This window comes from Phacochoerus africanus, chromosome 4, assembly GCF_016906955.1.
Source record: "Phacochoerus africanus isolate WHEZ1 chromosome 4, ROS_Pafr_v1, whole genome shotgun sequence".
Taxonomy (NCBI): domain Eukaryota; kingdom Metazoa; phylum Chordata; class Mammalia; order Artiodactyla; family Suidae; genus Phacochoerus; species Phacochoerus africanus.
This window is the reverse complement of record NC_062547.1, coordinates 77,187,203-77,211,484: the sequence shown is the minus strand read 5'-3', so window position 1 is coordinate 77,211,484 and position 24,282 is coordinate 77,187,203. Positions and strand designations below refer to the sequence as shown.

Sequence of the window (24,282 nt, the reverse complement as noted above, 5' to 3'; positions counted from 1 at the left end):
CCAGTTTTCTGCTCCTCTAATAATGGGATGGGCTGTGAGCATCTTGGGGCATGTCTGTCTGTCTGCACTCAGCCCAGCATTTGGGGGTTGCTGAGCTTCCACTGTTGGAAAGACAGTGGCAGCTGGCCCCCCATTTTTGCTCACTTCCTCACTACACACCCCTCAGCTTTCCCCTAGCACACTCCTCTCCATTCACCACGTTTGCGCTCCCCCAGAGTAGAGAGCCAGCCCCTGCCAAGTGTTACTGTTCTTTTCTGACCTGGAAAACTTAAGTGTCCTCCACCCCCACTCCTGGGCAAGAGAGAACACCTGCCTGATGCCACCTAAGGCCAGTCCTTCCTCCTCTGCTGAGCCTCTGCTTCTCATTTGCAAGTGCAGGCTCATGAATTATCCTGTTCAGAGGCTACTGTAATTGATGAGATAGATGCCAAAGTGCTTTGTAAACTGTAATGTGACGGAAGGAAGGTGAATTTTAAGTGTTTTATGTGTTACTGCTTACCTATGACCTAGTTCCTTCATTCCTCACATTCATGTAATTTTATGGTGAGTAAATTGTCAGGCTATCAAGATGCTGAGACAGTGAGTGGAAAGTCACTAGGCAGCATGACCACTATCTGACAACACCATACAGATCAGCTTTTATTAGGGTCCTTGTAGACCTGGGTTTGGCGTTCCCTGCCTATTGTAGGATATTTACCAGCCCCTGACCTCCACCCACTAGATGCTGGTAGCACCCCCTCACCCAGTGGTGACTAGCATGGCTCAGTGTCCCCTGGACGAGAGGGAGGCTGAATCATTCTGGATGAAAACCACCGGTGTGGACAGATGACGGCAGGACAATGCTTGGCACATGGCAGGGACTCAGTATGTTTTCATAATCATTGGATTTACAGCCAACTATTGGATTTGATTCCAGTTCTTCCCTTGAATGGGTGACCTTGGGCAGATAACTGAGTCTATCAGACCGTCTGTATCTTCTGGGAGACTGGGGCGGGGGTGCAGAGCGCGCAACCGAGGTGCAGGTGCAGAACTTGGCCTCTAGAGGCTCCACGGGGGTGTGGGCGTGGCCTCAGCTCACAGCCGACCCCGACAGGCCTCCGCCACCTCCCACTAGAGACTGAACAAGGAAGCCGCAGCCGCGCCTGCGCCCCGCAGTGCCTAGCCCCGAGCCCCTGGCCACGCACGCGTCCCGCCGCGCACGCACGCACGCAGCACGCGCACGCCCTCGGGGCGGGGCCGGCGCCGCCGCCGGCGCGCAGGACTCCACTTCCCAGAGTGCCCCACTGCGACGCTAGCAGCCCTCGAGGAGAAAGGCCGATTTGCGGTTGCCGAGCTGCGGTAGCGAGGGCCCCGGCGGACGCACGCACGCACGCAAGCACGCGGGCGCACCCCTGGCCCCGCCCCCGGAGGCCCCGTGCGGGAGCGCGCCCGGGTGTGCGCAGGGCGGCGGCGCGGGCGCGGGGGCGCGCGGTGACCGTTGGCGCTGAGGGGAGGAGGCAGCGCGGCCGTCGCCGTTGCGCAGATCCGGGCCGCGGCTGTGGGGAGGGTGCTGGGGCCAGTGACCTTCCGGAGGCGGGAGCGAGCCAGGGGGCCCGGACGCCGAGCTCCACCGCCGCCGCCGCCGCCGCTGCCGCCGCCGCCGCCATGAACAACTCGGGCGCCGACGAGATCGGGTGAGGACGCGCCGGCCCGCGCCGCTGCTTCGGCCGGCCCCCGCCCAGACCCGCCCGGCCCGTCAAGGTCACGCCGCGGGGCCGCGCCGAGCCGGCTGCTGTGGGGCAGGGGGCTGCGAAGAGCGGAGGGAACCTGGGGGGCCGGACGCCCTGCCGCCTCGTGGCCGGGCACCCCAGACAGGAAGCTAGGGTCCGAGGAGTCTTGAGGGGGAGAGCGCCTTTGCTACCTCGTGGCTGGGGGTCCAGGGAGTCGGGGGAGGTGTTCAGGAGCCCTGATAACCTCGTGGCTAGAGACCTCGAATGGAAACTGGGAGTCCTGAGGGTCTGGGAGTCCTGAGGGTCCGGGCGTCCCGCTGCCTTGTGGCTGGAGACCCCAAGCGGGACCTGGGAGCCCAGAGAGTCCTAGCGGTCTCAGCGCCCCGCTGTTTCCTGGCCGGGAACCCAGAGTGGAAACCTGGGAGCCTTCGCAGTCTTTTGCCGGGGGCGGACCCCTCCTCAAGCTCGAGTTTACGGCTTGGCTGGCGGACCCCCAGTTAGGAACCACCTTGTCTGCACCCGGGCATGCCAGGGTTTCCCTTTGGGGGCCCCGTGCTCCTGTTTCTCTTCGGGGACCTCGAAAAGCAACCCAAGGGATCCAGGGCACCCCCAGCCCGTGCACAAACTTGGCGCGTCAGCGCACGTGGCGGGCCGGGGTGCGGGGGGATCCAGTTCTGCCGCCGCCCAACTTCTCCCTCCCGGAACTCGAGCGATGGTCCCCTTAACCATCCCCTGTCCTCCTAAGTGAAGGTTTGCAAACCGAAGGCTGAAGGCCAAGGTCATGGGGCCGATCTCTGGTTGGCACTCCTCGTGCCCTGTGGTGCCCACCGTCTCAGCGCCTCCACACCACCTGATGGGTTGTTTGCAACTGTTTTTTGTTGTTGGAGCCCCTTTCTGCTTTGCCCCCACCTAACCCCCATGGGTGTGCTTAAGATAAAGAGAAAGGGAAAGCTGTGGACAGACAGCTTTGCTTCAGAGGTTTTTCTCTTTGGTGCAGCTATTAGTGAGAGGAGGTTTGTTATAGCTAGGTTTTCCCTTTTAATTATAGCTTTGCCTAATGCTATAGATGAGAGAAGTGATCCCAGAGGAACCAGAAAATCCAATTCTGCTCTGGTCTAGGGGTTTGGTCTAGTTTTCTTTGCAAAGACTGGCTCCTACAGCATCAGCGTAATTTTACAGTTAAATTCTGCGAAGATGGCAAAACAGCCTGGGCTGGGTTTCCGTGGCCTTGTGTACATTTCTCAGTGGCCTTAGCTTTGAACAGATGAGGTGTTTACAAAATGCTTGATTTGGTGAGTAAGTCATTGTTTGCTGGTCGGTGGCTGGCCTCACTGAGCCCCTGCCTGGCTCCAGCTGCAGGTTATACCAGAGGACATCAAATGTGATTTGTGGCCTACCCACTCCAAAAACCCCCTCCCACTTAGAGGACCAGAAGGAAGGCGTTTAATTCCTGGCCTGGTTTCTTTAGGAAACAGCTCCAGGCACTTGAAGGGTGAGTTGTATGCTTTGGGTTAATGACAGGCTGCAGCGTGCTTCTGATGGGAAGCTAGGAAGTGAGGAGAGAGAAAGAGCCACAGAAAAGGGGCAGAGCCTCAGGGGAGAGTCTGGCTTCACAGCTGCTCCACATGAACCAAGGAAGAGAGCCCTGGATTGGTGTCCCCTTGAGGAGGAGACTGCCAGATGGGGTGCCTGCCATTTCTCCCCAACAACTTGCAACAACTCCTGGGATCTAAGGCTGTCTGGAGGGTTCCACCCTCAGCACCACAGACCCACAGGCAACTAGGGGAGGCTGCACAGCAAGAAGTAGAACCAGGCTGGGGATTAGGGGCCTGCCTGGCTCTCTTCCCCTCCCCATCCTGGCAACCTGAGTAACCTGAATTTTAAAGTTGTCGATCTCAGATGTCCCAGAAACTTTATTGCTTTGTCTAAAAGAATTGACCAGTTTCAGTTTTATGTAGGAGCCTTGTTTCTGTTTGATGTTGCAAGTCCAGATTCACTTGACTTCAGTGCTCTGTGTAACTGTGCTCCTATAGTGCTTGTGACCCCGTACAGCTCCCTGACGACAGGTCACATTGGCATTTCCTGCGAGGGGACCACAGTTGCCGACCTCGGGGTGGTCACCGTGTGTGTGTGTGTGTGTTGTGCTTGGATGAAGTGATGGTGGTGCATGTTATTAGGATGTGACGCTCTGCGTCCTGATCCCTGATGACACCCACCCTCACCTCACACCACCTCTGCTTTGGTATCTGGTCAGCCCCTCCCAAGGCAGAGGGGCTCTTCCCCTTTCCTTGACAGGGACCCACGTCTTCAGGAAGCTTGTGCCTGGGTGCTGTCCTCTTGGGTTGGGGATCTGCACTTTTGAGTTTGAGTCTTTGTTTTGTTTTTTTTTAGGTCTGCACCCGTGGCATATGGAAGTTCCCAGGCTAGGGGTGAAATCAGAGCTGTAGCTGCAGGTCTATGCAGCAGCCACAGCAACACCAGCATCAGATGCTTAACCCACTGAGCAAGGCCAGGGATTGAACTCACATCCTCATGGATACTAGTCGGGTTTGTTACCACTGAACCATGACTGGAACTCCCTTGAGTTTGAGTCTTTGAAGAAAAACCTGGCTTAGCGATGAGCGAGGCCTTGAGGGGAGAACAGAGTTGGTGAGACCGCTGCTAGGGGTGGTTCATGGTTTCAGTGTCCTGGTTGTCACTGTTGGTCAGATCAGATCTGGGCTGGGTCTTGAGGGCAGTGGGACGGTAGGAGCAGCAGGTGTCACATGTGGCCTCAAGAAGTCAGGGTGCAATGGGCAGGTGTCCATCTTCCCTCCTGGGCCATTGGGCAGGACAGGCACTCACCTTGCTGGGGGCTAGGCAGCAGCCAGGGTTGTGTCCCCACTGTGGCCTTGGAAAGTCCAGAAGAGCTCCCTGATTCAGACCCTTGGTGCCTTACAGAGGCCTCTTGCTGCTCACCAGTGCTGGGGGCAGACGCTTTCGGCAGCTCCAGGCCTTGAGAGAAGTCTGAGGGAGGCTTTATCTGGCACATGTGGTTCTGCTGGGCCACCCTGGGCTGGTGAGACTGGGACACCTGGCCGTGACTGGGGCAGGGGAAGAGCCCCAGGGCTGAGTTGGGGGAGCAGCACTGGGGAGCTGTCTCAAGGAGACAGGGACAATATAGGCAGGTGTCCAAGCAACTTCAGCAGGTGGAAGGGTCCTGAGGAGGAGCCAGTGCACCTTTCGGGGTCAGTCTCTTTCTGGGATGGTCAATTTGCAAGGGCTTTGAATACAGGGGCCCTGTGTTTGAGCTCTGACTGGGCCTGGAAGGGTGCAGACCAGGAGCACACAGCTCACTTTGCTAAGCCTGTTGTGTGGGCACCTTTTGAGGGGGGAGAGGTGATTTCCTATGGGGTAGGGATGGGGTGCTTCTCTCTGGGGCTCCTCTTTAGCATTTTGAAGGTGTCCTGAGCACTGCGGGGTGTGGAACAGCATGTGTTCCAGGGGTTGCCCATGACTTTGGGAGGTACTTTGCTTGACCTGGTGATGCACAGGCCCTCCATGTGGCAGCTTGGGGGTGGTGGCCCCTCCTCAGAGCCTCTGCCATAGGCCCTGATGGGCCTTTGTAGTTCTGGCTCTAACTGTTCTCTCACAGGGCAGGGCAGACTGGGGCTTAGGAGGGTCAAGGAACGGCAAGGGTCATTCCCTGGATGGCCAAGCCAAGCAGGGAGCCGGCACTCCTGGCAAACTGGCCCACTGCACCCCTACTTCCTGCTGTAGGGGTGCGGCATGCCTTCTCCAGCCAAGGTCTGGCAGGGGGCAGTTGTCCGTCGGAGGCCTGGGCACTGTGGCCCTGCCTGGGGTACTGAGTGCCTGCCCCTCTCACAGCCTGGCCTGGTGTTCATGTGTTGTGGGATGAGAGGTGATCTTAACTGCTGGTGGAGGGAGGTCTGGGTTGCAAGGTCAGTGAGGGGGGGCTTTGGGTGTGGCCCCCAACAGCCGCCTTGGGGCTTCCTATCTGTCACAACAGAAGGGCCTGGAAGTGGGATGGCTCCCTGACTGCAGGGTGGCAGGACCAGTGTGGTGAGGTGAGGAAGGGGCGGACACAGGCCTTTGATGGAAGGGTGCAGGCGGCCTGGGCAAGGGAACCTGCTGGAGATTGACTTTCTGGTATAAATGCCACATGGTTGCCCTAAAGTATGCAGGGCAGGAACAGAGTCATCCAAAACCAAGTTTCAGTGTCAGCAGGTGGAAGAGGGTGAGTGTTACCCAGAGCCTGGTGCCTGGGCACTTGTATAGAGCCCCTTCCAGGAGGAAGTCAGCCACCCCACTGTTGGGGTGCAGGGGTGGGGTGGGAGGCAGTGTGCTGAGAGCAGACCACCTCTTGCGGGTCCCCTGGGTGACAGAGCCTGACTCTGGGTCACCAGGTGTGGAGGAGCGTGATGGAGCCAGGAGGTCCCCTTTGGATTTGTGGAGTGTGGGGTCTTTGAGGGGCCCTGACTTCCTGCTTCAGCTGAGTGGTGGCTCTGGTCCCCTTCAGAGCAGGGCAGGGCTGGAGGAGGGAGCTGGGGTTGGTCAGCTGGTCTGTTCATCTGCGTTGCCTGTGGACGCCCAGCAGTGCCTGGGGTTACCGGGCTCTGAGTGAGTCTGTCTAGGCTGCCCTGGCAGTCCCTGCCACCTTGAGTCAGTGAAGTCTCTTGAGGTCTTCTGGACCCTTTGGCCTGCGCTTTGCAGACCAGAAGCAGGAGGATAGAAAATAGAATCACGAAAAGCACCCAGGACGGCACTGGCATGGCATTTTCTCTACCCTGAGCAGTCTTCATCTAGTGGTTTATGTACGCTGAGACTCAGCAGAGCAATGACAAGGATCGGAGCACAGGTCCCTGCATCCTCTTTCCAGGGCAGGACTCAGACTCCCATGGGCCAATGTACTCCTTTTGCCCGTGCCTCAGGTGCAGGTTACAGGGGAAGCCAGCTCCAGACACCTCTGTGGATGCTCCTGTGTGTCCTATTTCTGAAAACAGGGCAGCACAGTGATAAAATCAGGAAACATGGTATCAATACCGTGTTGTACCGTCATTCCTCCACTGGGCAGATTCTGGTTTTGTCAATTTTGGGGATGATGGCATTTCTAGTTGTTTCCCCTTAATGTTTGATTTCGAAATGTAAATGAGGGCTGGAACCTGGACTGGTCAGACCAGTTCCTGCCTCCTTCACAACTGCGGCTCATGGGGGTTGGGTTTCCTAGAGGGACACCTGCTTCATGCCTGGGTCAGATACAGGTGAATTGGGGTGTTTTGGTTTTGTCTTTTGAGAATGCTTGCAATCTCTCTTCTCCGCCTGGAACTGTTTTTCCACAGCAAATTCACTTGTGCCTGTGCTGAAGGCCTGGGTGGAGGAGCATCAGCCAGCCTCGAGCTTGCCCTCCTGGGTGTGGCCCTGGGGGAGTGGGGCATGGACAGAGGCCCCAGGCCCCAGGATCAGTGGGAGGCAGGAAGAGGCCTGGCCTGACTTGGTGCGTAGGATGCAGAGAGAGGAGGCCTGAGTGTGAGCCTTCCCCTGCTGCCCTGGTGCTGGCCCTTCTAGAGCTCCCCGACAGCTCCAGACACCCACCTTCCTTGTCCAGGGGCTCTGCAGCGCCCTGTGTGTGTGTGGGGGGGGGGGGGTGTTGAGGTGGCAGTGGGTCCCTGTCTGGGGGCAGAGATACTGTTTCTTACACACTGAATTTCCCAGAGAGAAGGCCACTGTGGAAAAGAGCCCCCAGTCACTCCCTAAGGCATCCCGGAGGCCGTTTTGTCTTGGAGCCAAGCGAGGTGTGGTTGGCTGGGAATGGGACTAAGTCTGGGCCATGCACCAGCGTCTGAGGACCCTCACTTAGCACAGGGATCCAGCTCTGAGTATGATGGCCTTGCCCCTTTTCCCTGCCTTCTCTGTCATATTGGCCCAGGGCTGGAATAGCTGCAACACAGGGGACCTCTTGGGACATGCCAAGTGCCTCTGTCCACTTGCGCCCAGCCAGCTCGAGTGGCGGGCAGTAGGAGGGCACAGTGGGTTCTGGATGTGCCCCAGCACCATGTAGAACACAAGGCAGCATGACCACTAGAACTTTTCCTCTCAGACATTCTATTTATTTTTTTTTTAATTTTTTTTGTCTCTTTTTTTTTTGCTGTTTCTTGGGCCGCTCCCGCGGCATGTGGAGGTTCCCAGGCTAGGGGTTGAATCGGAGCTGTAGCCACAGGCCTACGCCAGAGCCACAGCAACGCGGGATCCGAGCTGCGTCTGCAACCTACACCACAGCTCACGGCAACGCCGGATCGTTAACCCACAAGCAAGGGCAGGGACCGAACCCGCAACCTCATGGTTCCTAGTCGGATTCGTTAACCACTGCGCCACGACGGGAACTCCCCCCTCAGACATTCTAGAGTGTCTGCCCAAATGGACAGCCCAGTCCACCCTGTTGTGGCTGAGCTCCAGGGACCTTGCCTGGGATCTGAGGGGGTCCTTACACATGACCACTGGTAGATATCTGAGGTTTGGTCCTACAAGCCTCCACCCCACCCGCCGCCTTTCTGGTTGGATGTGATTTGAGATCTGGACTTCTAATTCACAGTATTTGTGAAGGTAGAAAGGGAACCTGGCTGTAAACCACCCTGGGGCCAGCATGGTGGGGGAATCCCATTGTGTCTCCTGCAGGAGCCCTTTTTCTTACTGTGGTAAAGGTCACCATGCACGAGTGACTCTGGATGTTATAATACTCGCTCCTGCCATGTTGGCAGATCTCAGAGTCATTTTTCAATGCCTTCAACTGACAAAGCCATGCCAGGGCCATGCCCCTGGGTTACCACCTTCAGCTGGGCCAGATGGGCAGCACCTCAGGCAGAATCATCTTGACCCTCATTTTCTTGTTGAATTGCAGGAAGCTCTTTGTGGGCGGTCTTGACTGGAGCACCACCCAAGGTAGGTGCGGACGGGCAGCCGGCTTGTGACCTGGCTCTTCAAGTGCATGAATTTGTTTCTTTAGTTCTGGCTTTCTGTGTTGTCTTAGTTCCTGGGGAGGGGGCTTGGGATCTGGAGTTAGCTGAGGCAGAGAGGAATGATCATTGGCTTTGGAACTTGATCTCATGCTAAAGTTTCAGGACAGGTTCCAGGGAGGAATTTGGAGGGCAGTTTCCTAGTTTGGGGTGGAGGTGGCTCTAAAGGCAGAGGCCTGCTGGTGTGTGGAGGGTGGAGCAGGCAGGACTCAGGAAGAAGCTTGTGACAGCAGCCTGGAAGTTGAGGCGATCTGCCCTATCTCCTAGGGCCCTGCCTGCTCAACTGGACCCCTCTCTCCTCCATCATCCCCATATCAGTTGAGTGATTGGTTTAAAGGTTACTAGTGGTGGGCTTTCCAGGTCAGGCTGCCGGGTGGGGAGCAGTGTGTGCATGCGCACTGACCTTGACCCTGCCTAACACCCTGGTGTATGTGTATGTCTCTCCCGGTCTCTGAGCAGAGACGCTGCGCAGCTACTTTTCCCAGTATGGCGAGGTCGTGGACTGCGTGATCATGAAAGACAAGACAACCAACCAGTCTCGAGGCTTTGGGTTTGTCAAGTTCAAAGACCCGAACTGCGTGGGCACTGTGCTGGCCAGCAGACCACATACCCTCGACGGCCGAAATGTGAGTGTCTGCCCCTGAATGAAGCTCTCCCTGTCTTTGGGATGGGGGAGCTCTTTAGGGCCATACCTGAGGCACATGGAAGGTCCCAGGCTAGGTTTCAGATCAGAGCTGTAGCTGCCGACCTATACACCACAGCTCATGACAACGCCAGATCCTTAATCCACTGAGTAAGGCCAGGGATTGAACCCCTATCCTAATGGATACTAGTTGGGTTTGTTACCCCTGAGCCATGGTAGAAACTCCTCTCTCTTTTGTGTGGCTCCCCAGCTCAGCTCTGTCCCCAGCTTTGGTAGTGTTTGTGTTGAGGACTGCTTTCCTGTGGGGTCTGTTTTATTTATTTTATTTTTTATTTTTTGTCTCTTTAGGGCCACACTCGCACCATGTGGAGGTTCCGAGGCTAGGGGTTGAATTGGAGCTGTAGCTGCTGGCCACAGCCACAGCCACGCCAGATCCAAGCCCTGTCTGCAGTCTACACTACAGCTCACACCAATGCCAGATCCTTAACTCACTGAGTAAGGGCAGGGATTGAACCTGCACCCTCATGTTTACTAGTCAGATTTGTTTCCGCTGAGCCACAATGGGAACTCCTGCGGGTTGGTTTTAAAGGGTCAGGCTTAACCAGGTTGAGGATCTGGCATTGTCACTGCAGTGGCTCTGATTGCTACTGTGGTACATTCAGTCCCTGGCCTGGGAACTTCCCACGTGCCATGGGTGGGAAATGGGGAAGGGTCAAGCTTGGGCTGGACTCTGGGCCAGAGTGTACCCCAGGTGATCTGATTGGGCCTGGGCCCCTTTGCTGTGCTCTTGGCTATTGCTGCTGAACTTCTTTTCGGGGGAAGATAGCCTCCTGTTCACAGATTGGCTCCTTTGAAACTTCCAACAGATCGACCCAAAGCCATGTACACCTCGGGGGATGCAGCCGGAGAGGACACGGCCGAAGGAAGGATGGGTAAGGGACTGGGGAGCTCCTCCCTGCTTGTTCCGTAGCCGGGGTGGAGGAAATATGTGCCTTTGGTATAGTGCTCTTACTCATTAAGATTGAGAGCCACAGAGGTCTTCTCATTTAACATTTGAGTAGCTGAAAATTGCTGAGATTTGCTAGACATTGCAAGTTTTTTATCTTGTAGCCAAGAAGGTTCTTAGTAGTCTACCTTAAAAATGACAGCTTACAACCCAGTTGTCATCAAGAGCCTTCCAGTCCTCCACCACTAACTACCCCAGCCTGCCCAAGTGTTGAGGCACCCTCTCCGCCCCACTCACCTCTCTGCTTGGAGGTCCAGCTTCCTCAGCTCTCTACTGGCCTTTACATGTCCTGCTCTGCTGACTGTTCCCCTCCAGGGCAGTTCAAAGTCCACCTCAGGGATTCTCTGAATTATGTGTGGCCCCTGGTATTTGGCCATCTGGAACAGACCCACCCTCTGTCACCCAGAAGGCTCCTGTTCTTAAAGAATGCCCTGCTGGATAGGGCTGGGCTGGAGCCTGGGAGCCTGCATTTCTAGTAAGACTCCCATTTGTTGATGCTAGATAGGGGCCTTAGACCAAGTTTTATTTTCTAACTCTGTTATAAAGTATCAAATACAGAAAAATTAAAAGAGTAGTAGAGAGAACACCTAAATAGGCTTTCCAGAGTCAAGAGTCATTAATTGTTAGGATCAATTACCTGTACAGTCATCCCTGTACAGTATCCGCGGGACTGTTCCAAGACCCCCCTGAGGATGCTAGGATCCACGGATACCCAAGTCCCTTCTGTAAGCAGCATGGCATCCTCCCACATACTGTAACCCTTCTCTAGGTGATTTATAATACCTGGTACAGTGTAAATGCTGGAAGTTGTTGGCTGGCACGTGGCAAATTCAAGTTTTGCTTTGGGAATTTTGTGGAAATTTTTTTTTCCCCTCAAAATTTTTGATCTGCGTTGGTTGAATCCAAGGATGCAGAACCCAAGGCTCCAGAGGGCCAACTGTGCGTATACCTATCTCTGCCTGCATGTTCCACACCTGCCAACACACCTGCCACACCACCCCGTCCCCACACCTGAGATGCCTTCCCGGAGTCAGTGTGTCCACACAGCCAGCTGCGAGACTTGACTTGTTCACAGGCCTGTCTTAGCTCTTCTCTTGAGACTGGGGTCCAAGCAAGGTTCAGGTTCCATGCAACTTTGATTCTCCAGTCTCAGCAGCTTCAGGAAGGCAGAGGAGCCCTAATAGCTGCATAGGCGATGGGCCTCAAGCCCTGCGTGCACCCCCACCCCCAGAGTGCCCAGAGTGCAGTCTCAGAACCCCTGTGGCTGGGGGCTGAATAGTGGGAGGAGGCAGTGTTGCAGGTTGTCCGCAGAGAGTGGGGTCTTGGCAGGGAAGGCGAAAGTGAGCCTCAGTCACTGGAACTTTGCACCATCCTCTTTAGTCTCAGTTTGCCTTGTACATACCACCCTGATTTTCCTTCTTTGCTCCGAAAGCCCTTGGTTTCATGCCGCAGAGCTCGGCAGTTCTGCAGCTCTGAGTGTGAGGCACTGAGCCCTGCTGTAGCCCTGGAATCTCCAGGTGCTTGGGTCTGGCCTTCAGAGGCTGCAACACCCAGCTGTGGGGAGCACCCCGAGGTCCCCATGTCACACTTCAACTAACCATCTTCTCCTTCTTGAAACAGCAGAAAGGACCCAGGAGTGATAACAGTAAATCCAATAAGATATTTGTCGGTGGAATCCCTCACAACTGTGGTGAGACAGAGCTCAGGGAATACTTCAAGAAATTTGGAGTGGTGAGTCCTCCCTGAGCCAGCAGCTGCTGGTCAGGGTGGGAGTGGCGGGCCTGTATCCTGTTCCCGGATCCTTCCCCAGACCAACTGTACCAGAGGCCACCTTTCCTCTCATGGCCACTCACATCCCAGGAGTCTTCATGGCTCCTCTAGGCACCTGGAAACCAGACAGACTGGCTTCCAGGGAGGCCCCCAGTTGGCTGCAGTCCCCATGGAGGGAAGTGCTGGACCAGAGAGCAAGAAAGGGCTTCAGTGGGCTGTTGTGTCCATCATTCCCCAGCCCCCAGGACCAGAGGTGGTCTGGATTTCTGGAAAAAGCTGAATCCTCTAGAATCTTATGTGGGCACAGAGTTCCTTGGGGGGTCATGTAGGGAACTCAGTTCTGGTTCCCTAAGGTACACGGCTCTTACCTCTCCGCTGGGGACCCTGAACCCCTGGTGTCTCCACGCCCCCGCCCCACAAGCATCCTCCACCTGCTCGAGGCCCCGTGGGCCTGGGTCCTCAGACACCCGTCTCTCTTCCAGGTCACAGAAGTGGTCATGATCTATGACGCGGAGAAGCAGAGGCCTCGAGGTAAAAGAGATCGAGTTTGTCCTTGACCTTCCCTCTCAGATGGCAAACTATTTCACAATTAGGTGGTGGTTGTAGCGAGCATTGCCTCAGAAAAGGGTGATTTGGAGACAAATGATTAAAGTGTAGTCCCTCCCCACGCAGCCCCCAGCCTGTCTGCTTCCTAAGGTCAGACGGTACAGTCTTTTTGTTTTTTAGCTCGGTCTTTTGAAGTTTTTACAACTGGACATGAATTTCAACATGGTTTCTGTTTTTAAGTGTATCCTGAAAGATTAGTGTTTCTTTTAAATCGTGAACTTCCTCACTCCCGACCTCTCCTATTTTAAGTTCACTCCCACAAAGTCAGGAGTCCCGTTTCATGTCTAGGTCTGCCCAGCTCGGCTTGAACGTGGTTTCCTTGATCCATCCCATGCTTTTTTCTTGTTTCCTGGTTCTCTTTCCCCTAAGTCAGTGGGGCAGGCAGGGGGAGGGGGAGGGCTGCCTGGCACGCCCCACCAGGCTTCCCGAGCTGCCCACACTTGCACGTCCAAATTGGTTTGCGGGACTGGGACACTGGGCACCCAGTTTCCGTGCCCTTTTTTTTTCTTTTTTCTTTTCTTTACTTTTTGTTTTCTTTTTTCCTTTTTTGTTCTTTTTTTTTTCTTTTTTTTTTTTTTTTCCTTTTGTGGCTGCTGCTATTTGTCCCTGCCTCTATATTTTGGTTCCTGAACGGCTTTTGGACCGGCAGCCTGAGCTGATCTGCGTCTAGGCTCTGCAGCCCGCCCCGCCCCTTGAGGCAGCCGAGCCCGAGCCGGCGCCGCCCGCAGCATGCGCCCGCCATGCTGGAGAATAGTTTGCCATTTGAACCTCATCTCCTCTTACTCCATGATTAAGTAACATATCCTCACTTCATGTCGATTAAGCTGTTAAGTCTTAGGCTTAATTTTAACGTAGACATACTTGCTTAGTGACATACTTAAGTGTTTATAGTAAAGTACAGTAATGTTAAGTAAGTTGTTTTTCCTTTTCTCTCTGTGAATTGTTTGTGATTAACGATATCTCTTTAGATTTCTCTTCTCCAGGTGCTAAATTATATCACACAGGTACAGGCCAGTCCCGCAGTCAGAGGAGGGAACGGGCTTTGCTCCAGTGGGGTGTAAACGAAGTTTCAGTGTGTTTCTGTTCCGCTCCTCAGGGGTGATGTCGCCTCTTGACAGACAGACGCATCCCTAGAGGCCCCACCCCGGGGTCCTTCCCCACGACTCACCGCCTCTTGCGCTATCAGGACCGGCCCTGTGGCTTCAGACCCTCCTGCACTTGGAGAGAATGTTCACTTTTTAACCTGCCGCTCATCACCCATGTTGTGTTCCACCATTTGCCTCCGATCTTGAGATGCCTCGGGATGCGGGGATCCTGAGGCTGCTCTTAGATTCCCCACAGGGCTGCCTGTGGTCCTCATCCTCACCTGGGCCCCGGGGGCATGCCAGCCGCCTGATTGGGGATCCAGGCAGGAGGAAGCCGGCAGTGAGGGTGCATGGGCGTGACCCTTGGGGCTGCGTTCCTGCGTGGCTCATGCCGTTTGACCATGGGGCCCCCAGTGCTAGGCAGGAGGGGCCAGGAGCCAGGCCAAGAACAGCAGCTGGTCAGCAGGCACCCTAGAGGGCTCACCCTTGCTTCCTCCCCTTCCCCAGCCCCCTCTGCAGCCTCCTCTCCCATCCCTATCTCTCGGCCCATCTGAGTGTTCCATCCCAGGACTTGGTCCCTGGCCACTGTCCCCACATTCCTGCCACTCTGGCTCCTGTCTCCTCTGTTGTGTTCATCATCCTTCCTCCGCTGTGTACAGGCTTCATATGCGTGCATGTCACACTCGGGCACACATATGTGCAGAGAGGATGTGGTCCTCCCTGTGAGCCTATCACTCATGTTTGATCTGCCTTCTTGTCTCCATCCTTCTCCCACCACAGTTCTGCCAGGAATCTTTCCATGTGGTCCCTACAACTGTGGCCCACACCCCTCTTCACCCAGCTTGAGCTCCTCCCTGGGCCACTCCCCTCCCCCACGACCCTCTAAGCCCTTGGCCCTTCTCTGGCCAGTCCTTTGTTGTTCAGGGTCTTCCGGCAGCTGCCTGCCGCCAGTTTCCTCTAGTGCTCAGTGCAGATGGGCCCCAGGGAGCCAGAGCAGCAGGCTCAGGACTGGACATGCCATGTAGCCGGGCGGCCGAGCTCACCAGACCAGCAAACTTCGTTTATACTGCACTCTTGTGTTTGGAAAACGCTAAATTGTTTTCCCTTTGAAAATTGTCTTTTTGATGACATGATGCCTCTTGCTCTTGCTGCCGACAGCAGTGTTTGACTTGCTGGAACCCGTTGTGGCCTGTATCTCTGTGTATTTATTCACGTAGACACGTACAGATAGATACCTGCATACATACGTACGTTACCTTGGCAGGACTCCTCGGGCTTACCCAACAGCGTTGGGCAAGCTTGGCGAGGCTCTAACTGGTAGAGACGTACCTCTGTTTAATGCGCTAGAGCGATATACGGCTGCTGTCAGCACTAGCTGCAAGTGATTGCAAGCCGAGGGGGAGGACCTGGGTTTCAGAAAAGCGGAAGAGCACCCACCACACACTCCATCAGAGTGTCTTCTGAACCACCCGGGCCCTCAACACCCCACTGTCCGGGCCGTTGCTTTCTGTGACATGCCCTGGGCTGTCCCGAGGTGGGCTCTGACACGGAACTTTGCTCAGGGCCGAGATCTCCTGGTTGCTCGGAACCTGGCCCCGTGGCTTCACACACTGGCTTCGCTGAAACCCTCGGTCGATCCCTCGGCCCGTCCCTAATACTGTTCATCATCCTGTTTTGTGTCACAACACCCTGCTACCTTGATTCACTCTTCGTCGTTGGCTAGGTTTTGGATTTATTACTTTCGAGGACGAACAATCAGTGGACCAGGCTGTCAACATGCATTTTCACGACATCATGGGCAAAAAAGTGTGTAGTTGTAGTTTTATTTTACCTTAAGACCAAACCAAGTCTTAGGCAACCTAGGGATTTCACTGGAAATGAAACTCCCTTAACAGAAGGGCCAGGCTGTTCATCCTGGGACCCTGTCACAGCTGTGGGTTGGGCCTGGTTCTGCAGGCGCAAGCTTTGCACTGGAGCCCCTTGCTCTGGAGCTCCTGGGGGGCAGGTGGGCGGGCTGGCGTCCAGTGAAGTCACAGGTTGCCTCAGGCTCGGTTTCACTGACCACTCCTTCAGATGTGTGTCCCCTCCCCGATTGTCCCGTGTGGCCCGAACTGTGCTGGGCAGCGAACCTCTGAGAACAGGTTCCGTGTAAAACTGAAGGCATCGAAAACATCCTGAAGGATTGGTTTCTAAATTGGGTCACTTACTGTGAACTCGGTACCGACCACACGCTCCTGGTAGTTCTTAACTCCATGCAGTCAAGTGACCTCTGGTTGTTTCATCTTCATACTGTGTTGCTGCCAAGGAGGGAACCTCGGAAGGTGGCCCAGCCCCTCATTTTCCCCAGTCCCGGGAGCTTGTGAGACCTTAGCTCTTTAGTGAGCCACTGCTGGGGATTCTGCAGTTTGCAGAGGCTTTGGCTCCCCGGGACCCACTTGTCATGCCCAGCCCTTCTGATGAAGCCCTGGCTGATGGGTCAATTAAGGTGTGGAGGGGGTCTGGCCCCATGGGTGTCCCCCAACCCCCATGGTTTGCAGACACAGCAGTGGGCAGGGCTGTTTTTACATAAAGGAGGCTGAGTTTCAGTTGTAGGCTTAATCAGTTCCATTTGAAACTGGCCATGAAGGAAGCACAGTTGTGCATTTGGTTTTAGACATTTGTTGACACTGAATTATAAGTTAGTGTGCTGATTGTATTTATTTATTTATTTGGTGGAAGTTCCCAGGCTAGGGGTCAGATCAGAGCTGTAGCCACCATCCTATGTCACAGCCACAGCAACATGGGATCCGAGCCATGTCTGTGATGTACACTGCAACTCACAGCAACACTGGATACTTAACCCACTGAGCAAGGCCAGGGATCGAACCCTTGTCCTCATGGATACTAGTCAGGTTCATTACTGTTGAGCCATGATGGGAACTCCAGCATGCACATTTTACGGATGTGTGCTATTATGAATGCAGGTGCAGAGACTGTGTCCTGTGCTGTAAGGTCCTGTGCATTTACTGCTGGGGAGTGAGGGCCTTCCAGGCAGAGAAACCTGCAGAGTGCAGGGATCTGCTCCCAGCCCGGTTTTGCAGGACCCAGCTGTGTCCCAGTCTGGTCTGCATGAGACAGAGGCTGAGCCCTTGTCATGAGTGCAGGTATCTGCATTCATGTTCCCATATAAAGAGTAGGAGAGGTTTTTTTACATCACAAGGGCTGCTTTGTTTTGTAAGTAGTAACAACATTCCAATAAGGAAAGTGTGAAGACTCATTAGTTTGAGTTGTTTGAAATGGGTCCTCTGGTCCTGCTGTCACACATCCCTGAGCTGCGGGGAGGGGGGAGGGTGTTCCTATCCTTTGAGCATCTTTGGGGCATCAGAAGGTGAGGTCTTTGTGCCTCAGTCCCCCACATGTCTGTCCTCTCACAGGAAGGGGTTCAGGCAGCATTGATAGGATTCTGAGTGCATGGTCCTTGGCTCACCAGACTGTGAGACTCCAGGGACGGAGGACTCTAGGCACATCCATTGTCTCTTTCTTCTCATTAAATTTATCCTATAGACAAGAAAAACTGGGCATCTTGAATGCCGAGGCAGCCCTGCATTTGGGGTTTGCCATCATCTGCCCGCATTGGAAAGGCTGTGTGAGGGCACCGGGCAGCCTTGGTGCCCAGCCCCAGGGGGTGGGCAGGCCTGTCCATCCCCCATCCGGCCCCTTGATACTGGCTACCAGCACGTCCAAAGAGGCAGGGTCCCGGGGCTGCTGACCTAACACAGTATGAAGATTGCTTACTGATTCAAATGTCCATTTTATTGCATGTTTGTTTACTTTTTTGTTAGATGTAATGTAAGATTCTCTTATCACATCCATTCCCTCTGACATTTTGAGTTAATTGAGATTCTTTAAGCGTTAGCCTGGGGAAGGTAAGTCTTTATCTTCCATTAGACATTTTAAATAAAAACCTAAGTAAACCAATTGTGTTTCTCAGGTATGAGCTGAAGGCGCAAGGCAGGGTGGGGGCTCTGGAGGGGCCAGTGTGGCCAGAGATGCCTGTGGCAAGGGCTGCAGTTGTTGGGACAACCCTGGCCTCTGTCCCCAGGCTGATGAGGCCATTGAAGGAGGATGCGAGTGGCCTTGACTTGACTGAAAGACCCCTTGTCACACTCACGCCTCAGGGGCTCTTGGTGCCCAGCCCTGCTCTGCAGTGGCAGGGGCTCTATGTGTCTTACAGTTGTATCTGTTGTACCTGAGAAACATTTTTTATAAACAAAATTTTTTTTAATTTTTTAAGAAAAAGTTAGTGGCCTAAATAAGGTTAATAGTTAAGTATTTAGTTTTAAGTCATAATAAGATGCTAAGTGTAGTTGTAAGTTACCTGAGGGTGTGTCTGAAGGGAAGGGGGTCCAAGACGCTCGGTGTCTCCCTAAACCGGAGCTCGGTTTGTCTAGGTGGAAGTTAAACGGGCCGAGCCTCGGGACAGCAAAAGCCAAGCGCCAGGACAGCCGGGTGCCAGCCAGTGGGGCAGCCGGGTCGTCCCCAATGCCGCCAATGGCTGGGCAGGCCAGCCCCCACCCACGTGGCAGCAAGGATACGGCCCTCAAGGTAAGGCTGCTGACTGCATTGAGTTGTTGGGCTCCCTCCCCATCCAGCCCTGAGGTCCCCTGCCCAGCAGAGGTACGTGCTCTTCCTAAGAGCCGGCACCATCGCTGCTGGTTTGTGGAGCAAGAAAGGGGATATGCAGCAAAGCCATCCTGGCTGTTGGGTCCTTACCTAGTCCATCTTGAGGGGTGTGAGACCTTGGCCAAGGTCCAAGCAGCTGAGTAGGTGGGAATGCTGGGCAGGGCCTCAGTGGCATCTACCCCGACTGCAAGCAAGTGAAGCTGAGTGACCAGTGGACTTTGCCTGACCTTGGAGAAGAGTGGGATTTTCACCCAGTGGGAAGGAAGCAAAGAATCCGGCTTCTTGGGCCCTTTGGGTCTGTTCCTGCTCCCTGGGCTGTAGGTCCTCACTTTGGAGTCGGCAGAGCTTTTAGGGACAACTTCATGGGAGGATTGGGGTGGCCAGGGTCCCCAGACCAGGAGCCTCTGTCCCATCCCTGTTTCTGTTTCCACCCTTGGGGAGGCCTGGTGCCCCAAGCTCCCAGAGCCAGCTTGAGGCTTCAGCTCTAGTCTCTCCAGAGCTGGCTTTTTTTTGTGGGGGGGGGGGTTAGGGCTGCATCCGTGGCATATGGAAGTTCCCAGGCCAAATCGGATGGGTCAAATCAGAGCTACAGCTGCTGGCCTACACCACAGCCACAGCACGCAGCATCTGAGCCACATCTGCAACCTATACCACAGCTCACAGCAACACCAGATCCCCAACCACTGAGCCAGGCCAGGGATTAAACCTGCATCCTCATGGATACTAGTTGGATTCATTTCCACTGCGCCACAATGGGAACTTCCAGAGCTTTTATAGTGTTGTGGTTCCCTGGTGGTATAGCAGGATGTGGCATTGTCCTTGCAGTGGCTCAGGTTGCTGCTCTGGCTCGGGTTCAATCCTTGGCCAAAATACATATGTTTATATATAAATGTAAATATATATACACATAATATTTTATTTATTTATTTATTTATTTTTAAATTTTTTTGTCTTTTTGCTATTTCTTTGGGCCGCTCCCGCGGCATATGGAGGTTCCCAGGCTAGGGTTGAATCGGAGCTGTAGCCACCTGCCTACGCCAGAGCCACAGCAACGCAGGATCCGAGCCACGTCTGCAACCTACACCACAGCTCACGGCAACGCCAGATCGTTAACCCACTGAGCAAGGGCAGGGACCGAACCCGCAACCTCATGGTTCCTAGTCAGATTCGTTAACCACTGCGCCACGACGGGAACTCCACATATAATATTTTATTCCAGCTGTAGGAAACCATCTGGTGAGACCAGGTGCCCCCACACCCACCAACAGGCAGAGAGCCAGCACTTGGCCGCAGGCCTGCCCTGGATCCTGTCCACTAACCCTCAGCCCAGCCCAGGTCCCTGATCTGTGGGCATCCCCACTCTCTCCTGTGACAAACTCTGTTGAACAGCTGAGGGCCTCTAGGAGGCTCAGAGCTTCTCGGATGTCTCCCCTCCACCCAGGATATGTCAGGACACCAGGTCCCGCAGGAGGGGTGGGGCTTGGGGGGTTGGTCCCCAGCCACCCCCATGTGGCTGACAGGATACCAACTCCTCTTTGTTTCCTGTGCAGGAATGTGGGTGCCAGCAGGACAGGCAATAGGTAAGTCCCTGTTTGGAAAAAAGGGAAAGAGCAGCCTTGGGGGTGGGGCTATAAGCCCCTGCCTGTCTTCATCCTGCTCTGTCTCCCTGTACTCTAGGTGGCTACGGACCGCCCCCTGCGGGAAGAGGAGCGCCCCCACCACCCCCACCCTTCACTTCCTACATCGTGTCCACCCCTCCTGGAGGGTTCCCCCCTCCTCAGGGCTTTCCCCAGGGCTACGGCGCACCCCCGCAATTCAGTAAGTGCAAAGGCCTGTGGCTGGGCCAGGTGAGCCTGGCTGGGTGCTCCACTGCTCACCTGCCAGCTGGCCCCAGTTGGAGGGTGGCCTGGGACTTGTCACAGCAGAGACTCCACTCAGGTCGGGGTGTAGGGCTCACCCTGTACTTCAGTTGAGGGGGTAACACATGTGCTCTGTGCTGTGGGAGAGCCGAACATTAGTCTGGGGCATCCCTACCCCACTAGCCCCTGTGGTGACCAGTTGCCCAGTGGGAATGAAACGCCTCACCTGACCTGGTAGGGCCAACAGGTGATCGATCACTTGAGTATGTCATTGGGCCATTGGAAAGTGTCACCATCCTGCCTTCCCTCAGTCCTTGGGCAATGTGCCCACTCAGCCCTGCCACAGTTAGACCCACCAGAGTTTGCAGGCCTTTGGGCCACTTGACAAAAGTGCAGCCCTTACAGAAGGGCTTTGCCCACTCCCAGTCCAGATCAGAGCTGGGTGTCTGAGGGTGGGCATGATGCCTTCAGTGACAGCTCATCCTCTTACCGTCTTCCCAGACCATGTGGTTTAAAGGGTGTCCCTGCGTAAACCACCATCTCTTGCTGGGGGATGTGCCCTCTATCCGCTTTGCCAGGCTGGTTGCTGGTCAGTCTCTGCCTGGCCAGCGGGGTTTGTTTCCTGGGGCTTGGGGTCCAGCCCATGCATGTCCTCGGGGCCTAACTGCTCCCCGCCCCACCTCCCCCCAAAAGTTGTCCGGGTGGCTCCAGAGGGCTGGGCTTTGGGCCTGCACTATATCTTTGTCTTTCCTGTCTGCAGGTTTTGGCTACGGGCCTCCACCTCCCCCACCAGATCAGTTTGCCCCTCCAGGGGTTCCCCCTCCACCGGCTACTCCAGGGGCAGCGCCTCTGGCCTTCCCACCACCTCCTTCTCAAGCTGCCCCGGACATGAGCAAACCACCGACAGCCCAGCCCGACTTCCCATACAGTCAGTATGGTGAGTGGCCTCCCTTCCTGAGTCAGCTGTTGGAGGGCTCGGGTGACCTTGGCTCCATCAAACCTGAGGCAGGAAGGCTCTTGGTGTCTCGAGCCTCTGCTAGGGTGCTGGTGAGGAGCAGCCAGCCATGGCAGGTGTCTAGGGCCTGTGAGTTTGGCCCTGCAAGCCTTCAGCCTGGGGTATCTGGGTCTTCCGAATGCACAGTGCAGGGCAGGCGGGAATGTGCTTTCTGTACCAGGCTTCTCCAAGGGTGCTCATCCAGCAGATGCTGGAGCCCAGTGTCTGCAGCTCGTGGGAGGAGCTCATGTGGGTCAGGTTGGGCTCTGGGTCTCCTGACCTGAACAGGTGCCCCAGAAGCCCTAGGTCACATACTCTTGTTCCCCTGGGGACCATCCCACCCAGAGCAGGATGAGTCGGTGGCATGTGAGTGTCGCTGAGTGCAAGCGTGTTCCCCTTCCTGCCCCCACCTTTCTGCCAAGGCCCCCTGGGGCAGTCACCCTGGTCTCATCTCTTGCCAGGCCTGGGTACCTATTCTCCAGACCCGCCAGGCTTCGGCCCACACTTTGTTTACACTCTTATGGTCAGGCTGAGCAGTGATGTGGCCTAGGTAGGTGGCACCTCCTCCTTGGTCCCCACTGCCTGCGCCCAAGCACGGACGCCACCTCCTCTGCTGCCCTGGGCGGGGGTGGACCCAGCTGTGCCCTCGGGGACGGGCCGCCACTGCAGGGCAGCACCACAGGCCCAGTGGGCAGCCAGGACCCTGAGACGGGCCTACTCTGCCATGAGTGAGGGGGTCTGGTCCTGCTTGGAGGAGGGGCCTGCCTGACCTGGGCAGGTTTTGCAGGGACCGAACTCTGTCTCCTGCTGGTTTGTGATGTTTTCTCAACTCCAAAGTTATGGTGAGGAGTTCCCCTTGTAGCTCAGCAGTAAAGAGTTCGATCGGTATACAGTGAGGACGAGGGTTCAATCCCTGGCCTCGCTCACTGGGTTAAGGATCTGGCGTTGCCATGAGCTGTGGTGTAAGCTGGCAGCTGCAGTTCTGATTCAACCCCTAGCCTGGGAACTTCCATATATGCAGGTGCTACAAACCAACCAAAAAGTTACACTGAATTTACTATGTGTTCCACTTGAGAACAAGCTTTCTAGAAGGCCAAGGTCCATCAAGGCAGGCCAGTTAATCTGTCACAAGCTCAAAGGCCCCTCCAGTGGCTGCATCTGCTGCTAGGTCCCTAGCCCTGAGCCTGGGGAGTGAATGAGTGGGAAGGGGACAGACTAGTGGATCCACAGGGTCTGGGCACTGCTTTTCTTCCTATGAGAGAAAGCTGGCCAGGTCTCCCACGTGGGCCCTCCACCCCCTCTCCCTGCTCCATGGATGCCAGGGCAAGCAGAAGCAGCCCCAGCTCACCGGGCTCTTCCCCACAGGTTACGGACAGGATCTGGCCGGCTTCGGACAGGGCTTCTCAGACCCCAGCCAGCAGCCCCCCTCCTATGGGGGCCCCTCAGTGCCGGGCTCGGGGGGTCCCCCTGCAGGCGGAAGTGGCTTTGGACGCGGTCAGAACCACAACGTACAAGGATTCCACCCCTACCGACGCTAGCTGCCAGCGCCTAACAGACGTCAGGCAGCTGAGACCCAGGATTCAAACTTGTGAACTCGTGACAATCACAAACTTGGCTGAAATATCAACTCGACCTTGGGGGGAGGGGGGGACGAGAAACTTTTGGAGGTGGCTGTGGGTGTCTGGACTGAAGTTTTTAAATATATTTCTTTCTCTAACCCATCAGCACAATAAAAAAAAAGTCACTGGTTCAACAACAGGGTTTAAAAAAAAGTCTTCAGCTTTAATTCAAATCTTCAGGTTTCTTTTCTTCCTTTTTTTGAAATTATTTTCCTGAGCCTTTTGTTTTACCGTATATTGTAAACTTTTATGTTAAAAGAAAAAAAATATACATTTACAAATTGTGAGATTTTTAAGAGAAATTTTCTACGATGTATACTGGCTTATTTTTTAATTTAAAACAGGGTTTCCGTCGGCACTGGTGGTGGTGAGGGGCAATTTTAGTCTCTCACTCCTGGCTTTGAGGGTTGGGACTTTTTGGTCCAGAAACTCTGGGAGCTGAAAAGAAGAAATCTACTGAGTGTGTTTTGTTTTTTGTTTATTCCTTGGTTTTGTCAACTGGCGTGCCTGGCAGTGTCTGCAGGTGCGCTGTGGGGCCGCACCCACCTGTGTCCGACCCAGCATCAAGGACCAGGAGGCCTGGCCAGCTGATCTCCCACGCACGTGGCTTCAGGGCGTCCCCGCTGACCAGTTTGAATAAAGAAAGTGCATTTGGATTAGAAATCCACGTTGTGTGTGTTATTCCCCCTGCTGGGAGGAGCCCCTTCCCACGGATGTGGGGGGTAGGGCAGGCCTCCCCTCTACAGGCCTGGGGTGGGAGCTGATCAGAGCTGCAGGTTGACTGCAGGAGCCCCTGGGTTCCAGGGTTCAGTGGCCACTTCCTGGGCATCTAGACAAATGTGGGTGGGGTTGGCCAGGCCTCCCCCACAACTGCAGGAGTGAAACCTGGACTGTGGCCTTGGAAAGGACACTCCACAGACTGGGCAGTTAGCATGGGTAGAGTGGGTGTCAGGACCCCACCAGCCAATGTTCACAGGGTCCGAGGGGCAGCTCAAGTCCAAGTGAGGCTGGATCCCAGAGATGCAGAAGGAACCCCAGGGCAAGGGAGGTGAAGTGGGACAAGTTGCCACCTGCCAAATCCCCTCTGCCACACGAAGTGACATGTCCAGGACCTCTTTGGGGGCCATTCTGTCATAGAAAGCACAATCAGAATTTTAGAACAAGGAGTTCCCCTCATGGCACAACAGAAACAATCCAACTAGTATTCATGAGGATATGGGTTCAATTTCTGGCCTTGCTCAGTGGGTCGGGGAATCCTGCATTGATGTGAGCTGTGTTGGTTGCAGGCGCAACTTGGATCCCACATTGCTGTGGCTGTG

The 24,282-nt window shown here is 55.1% G+C and overlaps 1 protein-coding gene across 4 annotated transcripts; it reads left to right on the top strand.

Moving 5' to 3' along the window:
• Window positions 1–1,478: 1,478 nt before the first annotated feature.
• Window positions 1,479–23,626, top strand: DAZAP1 (DAZ associated protein 1). 4 transcript variants are annotated; one of them, XM_047777719.1, is made up of 12 exons: window positions 1,479–1,673; window positions 8,605–8,645; window positions 9,179–9,345; window positions 10,229–10,294; window positions 11,989–12,099; window positions 12,621–12,669; window positions 15,553–15,635; window positions 18,260–18,413; window positions 20,042–20,071; window positions 20,169–20,309; window positions 21,111–21,287; window positions 21,806–22,243. In XM_047777719.1, exons 1-12 carry the CDS (start codon window positions 1,645–1,647, stop codon window positions 21,892–21,894), a joined length of 1,137 nt encoding a protein of 378 aa, XP_047633675.1. In that variant the 5' UTR covers window positions 1,479–1,644; the 3' UTR covers window positions 21,895–22,243. The 4 variants fall into 4 exon arrangements, with proteins under 4 accessions (XP_047633675.1, XP_047633673.1, XP_047633672.1 ...); XM_047777717.1 differs by lacking the exon at window positions 21,806–22,243 and adding an exon at window positions 22,710–23,626 and having other exon boundaries at window positions 1,491–1,673; window positions 11,992–12,099; XM_047777716.1 differs by lacking the exon at window positions 21,806–22,243 and adding an exon at window positions 22,710–23,626 and having other exon boundaries at window positions 1,492–1,673.
• Window positions 23,627–24,282: the final 656 nt, after the last annotated feature.